Source organism: Dipodomys ordii, unplaced genomic scaffold (assembly GCF_000151885.1).
Source record: "Dipodomys ordii isolate 6190 unplaced genomic scaffold, Dord_2.0 Scaffold40, whole genome shotgun sequence".
Classification (NCBI taxonomy): Eukaryota; Metazoa; Chordata; class Mammalia; order Rodentia; family Heteromyidae; genus Dipodomys; species Dipodomys ordii.
This window is the reverse complement of record NW_012267256.1, coordinates 10,114,667-10,125,806: the sequence shown is the minus strand read 5'-3', so window position 1 is coordinate 10,125,806 and position 11,140 is coordinate 10,114,667. Positions and strand designations below refer to the sequence as shown.

Here is an 11,140-nt window from a genome sequence, read left to right as displayed (position 1 = left end):
TTTTTTCTTTTTGCTTATGTGGTGCTGAGGAATCGAACCCAGGGCCTCATGCATGCAAGGCAAGCGCTCTACCATGAGCCACCTTCCCAGCCCCTACCATTAGGTTTTTTAAAACTAGTAGTTCCTGGATGAAAAGTACTAAGATGGCCCCCAAGGATGTCAGACCCTTCTGTCACCCTCCCTGGGGAGCAAGCATGAGTTACTAATCTAAGCAACAAAATACAGCAACAGTGATGAGATGTCTCTCTGGGCTCAGGCTTCCCAGGCTGGTACATCCACCTTGCCATTGATTAAACAGCCTGCTCATCTTGTACACTTTAAGTATGGGACAGGGCCCTGTGTGAAAGACCCAGGATGCCCCTGGCCAGCCAACAATGAAAGCTGAGGCTCAGTCCTATACCTTGAGCTCACCTAGGAAAGAAAGCTTGACTAGGAAAACTTGACCACACCCCTGAGAGGCATGTCTATACTACCAAATACTGGGTGGAGATTGAAGGATATAATGTGAGGCCAGCTGGGACAATAAAAAAAAAAAGCTAGCAAGGCCCAGCTTAATAAACAAGCGGAGCATGATGATTCTGATCTGAAATCCCACGTACAGATGAGGCACAGACAGGTAGAAGGATCACAGCCTGAGACTAGCTTGGGCAAAAAGCATTGCCCCATTAGAAGAATAACAAAAGCAAGAAAGGATTTAGGCACGGTACAAGTAATAGAGCACTCTCCTAAGAAACATGAGGCCCTGAGTTCAAACCCTAGCTATGGCACAAAAACGAAATAAAGGCAAAACAGAAAAAAAAAGCCAATGGGATTCTTGACAGCAAGACAGGTTATTTTTTCTTAGTCTTATAAGTCTGACAAACACAACCACAAGGTCAAGAGAATAAGATGTTACTAATAAGACTTAATGAATTAGCAGGTGCACCTGATCAACAGTCTTGGTCAACAGTCTCTTAGCAACAGTGAAGAAAAAGTATCCACAATGGCTGCATGCTGAATTCAAGGCGGAGAGTGTGGGGACCTCAAGGATGGAGGGCCTCAGTCAAGCCGAGATATTCCTCTACCTCTGTACATCATCTTTTTTAAAGTTAAAAAAAGTGTACGTGGTGGAAGAAGTGTTAACACAAGTGTTCAGTTCCTGGATGCCGAAGCTACGGTCCCCCTCAGAAAGACGGGAGCTCACTTCTCACAAAGCACTGCTAGTGCTGAATGGTTTCCTGTCTCAGACACTTTTACCATTGGTCTCTGGAACAGGAATAGGGGCCAGTACATGCTGCCATTTTCACTGCCTAAGCAGACCAAGTGCTTGATAAAAGAGCTGCGTAAGGCAGAAGTCACCAGAGAGCAGGACGGGACGAAATGTACAGTGAGGACTGGAGTGCTGGGGACAGCAGAATGACATCTGAACCAGGAAGGAAGGGCCCCAAGATCAACGGCCTTCATTCATTCGCCAGTGTCCATCCAGAATGGCAAGTGAGCTTTGGCTTCCTCAAATAGTGAACACCTGGAGCCTATGATTCTTATTTCACATGTCCAGGGAGGACCCAACAACTGCAAAGCCAGTGTCTCTTATGTTCACCCCGAGAAAGAAACGAGACCATGTGTTTTACCCAAACCAAGGAAGGTAGATGACCTTTTTGAGATGGTCGCAGTAGGTCAACCATAAAGATGTCTACAGGATGACACTGAGTGTTACATTTGTGTGACTCACTCTGAGTGAGGTGTAAGAGTCGAATAGGAGACTGTTCTCAGAGGACCACCTGTGAATCACAAAGGCAGTAGGTTGATGCATGGGAAAAGTGGAAAGCAAGATACTAAAGAATTAAATGTTAGGGGCCAGGGTGTAGTGGAACACACTTGTAATCCCAGACATTGAGAGGCAGAGAAAGGAGGCTCTAGGTCAGAGGTCAACCCTAAAGCAAAAGTATGAGGCCCAATCTGAAAAACAAAGTGAAAAGCGAAAGGACCAGGCATTTGGCTGAAGTGATAGAGCACTTGACTAGCGAGTGTAAGGCAACTGAATTCAATCTGAAAGGAGTTCAGCCTGAAAGGAAGAGAAAAAGGATTAAGTGTTATGTAGTTCATAGTTTAAGGTGGTAGTTGCAGAGATAGCTGTGTAGGACCAGCTCCAGAGACTCAGACCAGACAGTCTAGAATCCTGAGATGAAGGTGTATAAAGAGGGAAACCCTGGCTTCATTAACTGGGAATATGACGTGGACAGAGGAAAACTGGGGTGGGATTGAGGCCACTCTGGACAGCCAGAGTGGATGTTTCAATTTATAGAACAAGCCGCATTTCACAACTACCTTGTTTCAAGGGAAGTGTACTCTCAGCTATTCTACTTGGGGAAACTTAGTCCGATATGCCCAGCCTTTCACCAGACCTCCCTTGGTCTATCCCCACTTTATGTACTTTTTGATGAAGTTGTCAAAGCACATCAGACACCAAGTGGAGCTGAGGGCCTGTTGTCTCAATTTGGGAAACAGCAGGGGAAAAATTGTCCACAGGTCTCAGGAAAAAGCGAAGTGGCCCTTGCTTAGGTCAGAAAATATGCTCTCCGATGGCTTCTTGCAGTAAAGTAGTCAAAACAGTTTCCAGAGATCTGGGCTGAGCCAGGCATGGTAATCCTAGCTACTTGCAATCCTAGTTTGTAACGCTAGCTACTCAGGAAGCAGAAATTGGGTGGGGAGGGGGACATCATTTTCAAGGTCTGCCAAGACCAACAATTTAGGAGGCTCCATTTCAGTGAATGGGTAAGCATATGGTGGGCATCACAGCTATGGTTGAAGCACAATGGTTAGGTACAGTAGCCCACACCTGGCTTCCCAGCCAGAGAACTGCAGTCCAGAATAGCCCGACCCAGAAAACAAGAGGCTATCTTAAGAACAACCAATGCAAAAAGAGCCCAGTGGAGTAGCACAAGCTGAAGAGCACCTGCTTTAATAGCAAGTGCAAAATCCTGACTTCAAGCACAGTGCTATCACCACCACCACCAAAAAATAAAATAAAATTGAGAAACCACATTGTAGTATTAAGAACATGTTGCCAACTATACTTACAATGGGAGTAATTTTTCATATTAGAGATGATGGCATTTATAGATAAGTCTTGTTTCAAAATGGCCTGGGACTGGCAAACACCTGACATTAAATGATCAGTGACTCTGCTGTTTGCTCTCCCTGCACCTGACTTTTCTCCATCACAGAGCCCAAGCCCTCTTATTAAGGAAATGTCAAGGATTCACAGTTGGGGAAGGCTAGCTGGGAAAGTCTACACCCTCCTGGGCAGTTTCTTGAGCCTCCATTTACTTAGTGAGCATGTCAGACATAAACCTATGGCCCCCCTGCACAGCCAATCTAACTGGAAAGTGACCATATTCTTTCTGGTGAAATTGTCCATTTCCCTCTCTGTTACTCATCCTATCATTTTTTGGTATGGTTTCACCTGTATGTTGCCTGGTGAAACAATCCATTAAAAAGCTGAGAAAGATTCTGCTTGTGAGTGGGGTCAGGTAAAGAGAAAAAAAATTGAGGCCTGGAGGTTACAAAAAAAAAATCAATTTTTCCCATCACTTCTTTTTATTCCTCGGAGCACAAAGTAATTGGAGACTTGCTTTCTGGTGTGTAGATCATCAGACAAGTTTCACTCCAGTGATTTGAAGGTGGCAAGGGTCTGAAGTCAGTCCACTGAGCTCCCTGTTGGGCACGGGGCTGGGCTGCCGGAGCGTCCAGGTGAAACTCTCCAGGTGAGTTAAAATGATTGGAGGTCCTGAAACACTTCAAATCCACTAGGAGAGGGCAAGAAGCTTGCAAGCACTCTCTCTGTGTCCTGCTCTGTTCACAACTGAATGAATCATTGGTTCTCCGAATGGAAATTTCAAGGTCAAGTCTTTTCATTTTTAAAGATGTACCAGAAAGACCACTGCAACTGCAAACCAACTCGGTGTTCCTAGAAAAATGGCTCACTTTTGTTGTTGCTATGAGCAAGCAAGTACTGGCAGGGACTTTAACTGGGTATCCTACTTTGCAGCATGGGCTGTTAAAATACTCCCTGGTAAAAGACGACTCCCCCAAAGCATTTCATTGTTAAAGCAAAGTCCATTGACCTACATAGTTATTCAAGGCCGAGGAGAAATCAATGCATCGCACTTGACCTCCCGTGCAATCCTCCTGCTGCAATGGCTGCTCTTTCTGCTTTCCTTCCCTTCAGTGCTCATGGTTGCCAGGCTCTAAGCTCACCCCACAGCCCAGGGCTTCTGAATACTGTGAGTAATCTACTTGGCGAATAATGCTCTTCACACCCTACATAGAACAACCTTGCCCTGATCCTTTTTTTTTTTTAACTGCTTTACTCTTTATGTGCGTGATGTAAGCCAAATTAAAGTGTTCATGCTAATGCAAACGTTGCAAGGAATTACAGAGAAAGAACTCAGCACACCTTCTGTACCATGACATGGCTGATAAAGGAGGCCTTTCTTATAAATTATGTGCTCAACGTACAGAACTTTTTACCTTTCTCTGATTTTTCAAGACAACAGTAAAAGATGGAGGGTCCTTTGGTGTAATGACTGCTCTAATGGTGTGATTCCAAATATTATCTTTTTAATTTAAGAAACAGAGGCCACAAATATATAGTTCTGAGAATCAAACCATAGAATGAATAGCAAATCATCACAGAATTGTTTTTTCCCTACTCCTTTCTACTTCATGGTTCCATGCCCAACCTAGAATCATTTAGCCCTTTCTTCAGGTATTTAACTTCCATATTCACAAGGCACATGACTGACCTTCATTTTTCAACTTCAGACATTTATTTCTTGGCTCCCATAGTCAATGATTAAGACCAGCTTCCTTTATACCACCCATTCCCTCATCCTCTCAATATCATAATTTCTGTACTCTGAAGACTGTGCATATGCTCATCCTGGATTGGACACAGCATCCAATGATTGCATACCTTCCTTGTGTTCAACATTTGTTTGGGGGGAATGTTCCCTCATTTGCTCATCTTCTATGTGCTGACCAATATTATGCCAAAGTTTGTTTTTTTTTTTTTTGTCGGTCGTGGGGCTTGAACTCTGGGCCTGGGTGCTGTCCCTGTGCGCTTTGGCTCAAGGCGAACGATCTACCTCTTGAGCCACAGCGCCACTTCCAGTTTTCTAGTGGTTTATTGGAGATCAGAGTATCATGGACTTTTCTGCCCGGGTTGGCTTTGAACCATGATCCTCAGATCTCAGCCTCCTGAGTAGCTAGGATTACAGGGGTTGGCCACCAGCACCAAACTTTTTTTTTTTTTTAAAGCCATCTATATCTCCTGTCAGTTCAAACAAATCTGGAAATCTCTCTGTTCCACTTTTTTCTAGAAACCTCCTCACTGGAGCCTCCAAGCTCTGAAGTGGGTGCTTCCCTGGCCTTCTATACAAGTTTTATCCTGGGCTCTCCACCCCTTCATCTTCTGTTCATTCTCTTCGTATGGTTTCTGTGTTAGATCCTTTGTTTCCTGAATCATGTATCTCTTTTCTTGCTTTATGCTCTCAGAGTAGTAGTAGCTTTCATGGAAATATGACTCTAAAACTCCCACGAGTCTTTCTTACTTCATTATTTTAGATAAGTACTAGAAAAGTACCCAGTATTGACAGGTTTTTAGTTCTAGGATTTTTTTTTTCCCTATGCACCTTACTTTCCATCTTTTCCTTCTTCCGAGTTGAAGATTTCAACTTTGTCTTCTATCCTTCGTACTGAAATATTCTCTTTGTAAGTTCAAATTTCTGTGGTCCTATTTTTTAGCTTAGGAGTTTTCTTTTTCTTCGAATGTTTTTTTGAAATGCAGCTGACTCTACCTTCAGAGCTCCTTGTCTTCTCCTAACCCTCTGAAAGAACTGTTAACGTCTTTGAGCACTGCCTATATTTCTCCAAGTTGTCTTGTCATTTTTGCTCCAAAAGTCTCGCTATCCATTCATATTTCAGAGTGTGTTTCCGGAACCTTCAATGTAGGGTGATCAGCTAGGGACCCAGATGTGTGGGGAAATCTCCAAGCATCAGTACCTGCAGGCTCCTTCCTCCTGGCTGTTCCATTTTCTCAGAGAGGAATACTCTAATCTGCTTAGCTATGTGGGTGCTAAGCCTAATAGTTAGGAATTCTAAAGCATTCTCACAGACTCCTTGCTTATTAGGTCCTGTGTTCCCCAAGGTACCCCATTCCTACTCCATGCTATGGCCTGGTGTCGCCACAGCCATGCTTCTCTTGCTCATCCTTTCCTTCCATCGTGGGTGGAGAGGAATCACCTGTCTGCACAGGCTGGAGAGACATCAGGAAGTCTCCTATCTCCTGGGGCTCCTGCCACTTGAGGTATCTGATGCCTCAAGTGCCCGAGGAAGTTGACAGTACAAATCCCCTCAACGATTTGGTAGAAAAGAGGAGACAGAAACTCCACCTGTGTATTCATCCGGATTCACCAGGAATGATGTTGTGATGAGACGCCCTCCCTCCCCTGCCCCAAATCTCCAGGGCTGAAAATAACCCAGGTTATTTTATTCTGTTCCATGTTCCACTGGGCCAGCAGAGAACCCCACACCCAGGCTGTGCTCACAGAATGCACGCCACCGCCACCGTTTCATGCCATTACCCTCTCAGCAAGAGGCCTCCGGGTTGGTTGCCTCTGGAGAAGAAAACACAGTCTTTGCCATTCCTGCCTGGAAGCAACACACCTCAGCCTTCATGTGTCTAGGGGACCAGGAAGGGCAATCCTCTGTATTAGCAAGAGAACTAGAAACATCGGGGAGTACTCATGTGTCTAGCACAGCCAGTTACCAAAAACTGGAGCAATAGTTCACTGTTTCCATTCTCTAGTAGGTCTTCTTTCTGCTTTTAAAAAAAGTACTTTGCTCTCATTTTAGTGGACTTTTAGGAGAGAGCAGAGGTAAACACCATGTCAGAGCTGCAGGCCACAGAACTCAGAGCAGCCCGGACCTGTTAACAGGCACTGGGTGCTTGCGAATGCACACGGCAGCATTATGTGTACAACACCTGGTAGAATCCATCTGTGCTCCACCATGACTGTTCTCTGAATGATTCTGTTGCCTGAGGAAGATTGGGTGGGGGGTGCATTTTCCAGAATGGTCCTTCACTGTCAATATTTTTCAATATTTTTTGGAAGGAAGGTCTCAAACATACATCTGAAAAATAGAAATTCCTTACTATAAGCAAATCAGCACTGAGCATCCGATGTTAAATAATATATATATATTTGCCAGTCAGATCTGGGGCTTGAACTCAAGGCCTGGGCACCATCCCTGAGCTTCTTTTGCTCAAGGCTAACACTACCACTTGAACCATAGCTCCATTTTGGGCTTTTTCTTTGTATGTGGCACTGAGAAATCGAACCCAGGGCTTCATGCATGCTAGGCAAGCACTCCACCACTAAGCCACATTCCCAGCCCATGAATAATTTTATTCTGTCTTCCCACCCTATTCCAGCCAATAAACACCAGTTTGCTTAAAAAAAAAAAAAGTGCTGGGAGAGAGCGAGGGAAAAGGTGACATTGTCCAAAAAGAAATGTACTCTTTACCTGAGAAAAATGAGTGGTGTTAAAAACATAGTTCCTGATTTGCAATTATCTCTAGTGATGGGTACTGCAGGCATTCTTGATTTCTTTCTGTTTGCCCATTGTATTTTCTGATCTTGCTGGTCTGCAAATGTGCTGCTTTTGTATTAGGACTTCCAGGGCTGGGGCTGCAGGTTTGCAGGCCATTATCACAGTGGGATAGCCCTGATTGTTATAACTAAATCTGTGCTAAGAAGGATTTAGTTCAGCCTCAAGTTGGCAGCTCTTATATGGGGAAGCTGCCCAGATAATACTTTTTTCCCTCTCTTTAAGTCAGTATTTCTCAGCCTTTCATCTACTTAAGAAACTCAAGGAGCATGTATAAAACAAAACAAAAAGCTGGGTATCAGTGGCTTACAGCTGTAATCCTAGCTACTCAAGAGATTGAGATGTGAGGATCACAATTCAAAGCCAGCACAGGCAAAGAAGTCTGAGTCTCTTAATTCCAGTTAACCACCAAAAAGCTAAAAATGGAGCTATGGCTGAAGTGGTTGAACACCAGCCTTGAGTGGAAAAGCTAAGGGACAGGCCCCAGTCCCTGAGTTCAAGCCCCAGTACCTGCATAAAAACAAAAGAAACTACCCTCCCCCATCACTGATCTCTACCTCAGGTATTCAAGTTTGAAAAGGGAGGGCAATAATTTTCACTTTTAACAACTGTACCCCCACCCCGCCAATCTGGATCCCCAAACTGCATACAGCACTATCTATCTATCTGTCTGTCTGTCTACACATACATCCATACCCTATACATATATACGTATATATATACATATGTGAATATATACATATGCACATATATTACATATAACAATGCTTTTCTGTTTCCTACAACAACATGCATGAAATGAGCATTCAGTAAATATCTATTTGTTTCTGGGGCCACAAAAAGATACTTCCTATAAGCATAGCTTAGCAAAGGAGATACAACCCACAGATTCAAAGGGCTTCAAAATGACTGAGGGAAGATTTTACAGCACAGGTTTGAGGTTTGTTTTCTACTAATTCATCATAAGCTAGTAAACCCTGCTCCCCAATTTCCTAGCATCAAGTTTGATTTCTAACAGTATGGGTTCCTAAAGCATCAGTCAACATTCTACAATTAAACAATGTCTGGAATGAAACATGGAAGAGGGTTGTCAGTCAAGTTCAAATGAATAAAAGCCATGCTTGGCCTTACTGTTGCCTATTCTGGGGCTCAATATGAAGCCCCAAAGCCCCTTGCTGAAGCAAGTCATCTCAAGGAGCTAGTACAAGGGAGGAGGTTCGCAGAAGAGAACCCCACCTAGGAAAATGTTCCCACAGCTGTTAGAAAGTTGCTGATGTGGAAAGTGCTGATGCGTTTCCAGGTTTCTCACAGGATGCGCAGCCTTGCCTCCTGCCGGCTCCCTACTGAAAATCTGCTGCATTTCCAACTCATTTGCAAAGCGCTTACTGCAATCCCTTCTCTGTCTGAGAAACCTGCAGCCGGCTGGAGGTGAAAGGGAATGGTTGGTTTGTTGAGCTCACTTGGTTTTACCCAAACCCGGAGAGTTGGGAAGCCTGTCTGAAATTACTGACCCAATGCTGCCCCCTGGCTGAGGAGGGCGCAGCTGCCTCCCTAACCCTTGCCAACGGCTCCTTAAAAGGTGTTAGCAATTTAATCAAGGAGCAGCCAATATTGACTACTACTAAAACACCAGATGGATACCACTTTGACCTGCACAGACCTTTGCGTATTAGGAAAATGAACAAGCTGCTTCTAATAATGGATCTTCATCCCAAAAGACCCGCTGGGAAACAGCCTGGTATAATCATAAAATGCAGAATTAAATGAAACTGAATTTAACCTCTTCACCCTTCTCTTATCCAAGCTCCATTTTTAAATGAAATTGCTTAAAAATTACTCAACAGAATGGAAAAGTGAGAAAGCAGAAACAATATTTATAGTGAGGTGGCGGAGCAAAGGTTACTTTTCTTGATTTATTTCGAATGGCCTGTGATACCCAAGTTGGCCATGTTACCAAATTGCGTAGGTATTTCAAAGATGGAAAATAAAAGGTTGAATGAGGCAGGAACAGCTTTGTGTGCTTCTTCACAATGAAGTTCAGTCTAATTTAAAAAGATGCCCTGCGGGAGAGGGAAATGGGAGACCCTGAAGGAAGGGGTGGGCATTGTCCGAAAAGCATTGCACTCCTGACCTGACTTATGAAATGCTGATCTCTCTGTACAACACCTTAATAACCACAATAAATTTATATTAGGAAAAAATATGTCGTGGTAGCAGCAGAGGTGACAAGTAAGGGTTTATTGAAACACACCATGGCCAAATGAACGGCAGAATTCTGTGGGGCTCAGCAGGATTCCCCTGATTTCCTCCGAAGAGACTATCTTCTTTAAGGGAGTGGTTTAAAGGCAGTGTACCAGGACCGGAGATCTGCCTTCCTAGAAGATAAATCCCACATACCCACGTGCACTGGGAAACTGCTTACTGCAAAGAAATCCTTCCTCAGATGTCTTATTTAAGAACTGAGTATGCTTCCTATTCGCACACAGGACAAGGCCTGACACAAAGTCCCCCATTCTTTGTCTTATAAATAACTGGCCATCATGCCAAACTCATTTGAACAAAATACCCACTAATCTGACTTTTGGTCAAACTTCTTTCCCCTGGGTGCCTAAACTTTGGGCATCCCAGAGCCCCTGTGGAACAGGATGGGGCTCGGGTGAAAATTCTGCTTTCTGCATCAAGCCACCCTTCCACCCCGCCAGGGCTGCAAGCTTGTCTTTCCGAACTTGGGCTACTCCTCCCTGGAAAGAACAGCCTTGTGCCCAAACCCAAACTCTTGTAGAGATGATGGTCAGAGGTTCTCCGTCGCCCCCTAACGAAACAGCACCTTTCTCGCAGTTTCTAATATGGTGTCTCCTTCCTCAACCCTGGCGTTTTTGTCCTTATAGATACAAATTCTTGGATTTCCCCCTCCCCCCCCCTCCAGACCTTCTGATTCAGCAGGGGTGTGTATGAGGGGGAAGGGGGAGGGGGATCTAAGTCTCATAAAACTGTCCAGGAACAGTTGGAGAGACCCCGATCTCCAGTGATTTGCAGCTTTGGATCTGGCTCCCGTATGGTGCTTCATTCACTCAGCCCAGCTGAGCGCAGGCCTGTTTCTGAAGGTTAACCATGGGAAGAAACGTCCCCCCCCCTTCCCCTCCTCGCCCCATCCCTACCATTTATCCCACAAGATCGTTTCCTTCCGAGGATGCACCAGGCCTCAGAAGCACCCACCTCCCCTCCCCTGAGAGTGTGGGGCCCAGCCCGGACTTACATCTCCATCCACCGGCCTCTGGTCGTCACAGTCCCTGGTGGGGCTGATGTCCTGGCGCATGACCCAGATGGGTTCTTTGGGCTCGTCGGGGGTGTAAGGCGAACGGATGGTCCTGGTTTTCACCTCCTCGATGGCCTCTTTGATATCCTTGATGGCCAGCGAGATGGCATCCCTCTTCTCCTTGCTGTAGCGCTGCCCGGAGTCGCCTGCGGGGCCCGCCGCCCGCTGCTG

At 45.0% G+C, this 11,140-nt stretch overlaps 1 protein-coding gene across 1 annotated transcript in view; it reads right to left on the bottom strand.

The window, feature by feature from the left end:
* Apba1 (amyloid beta (A4) precursor protein-binding, family A, member 1) overlaps window positions 1-11,140 on the bottom strand; it is a 59,390-nt gene that overhangs the window by 47,273 nt on the left and 977 nt on the right. Inside the window, exon 3 of the mRNA XM_013018401.1 lies at window positions 10,910-11,137. Within this exon, the coding sequence (XP_012873855.1) occupies window positions 10,910-11,137 (228 nt within the window). The remainder of the gene's footprint in view (window positions 1-10,909; window positions 11,138-11,140) is intronic.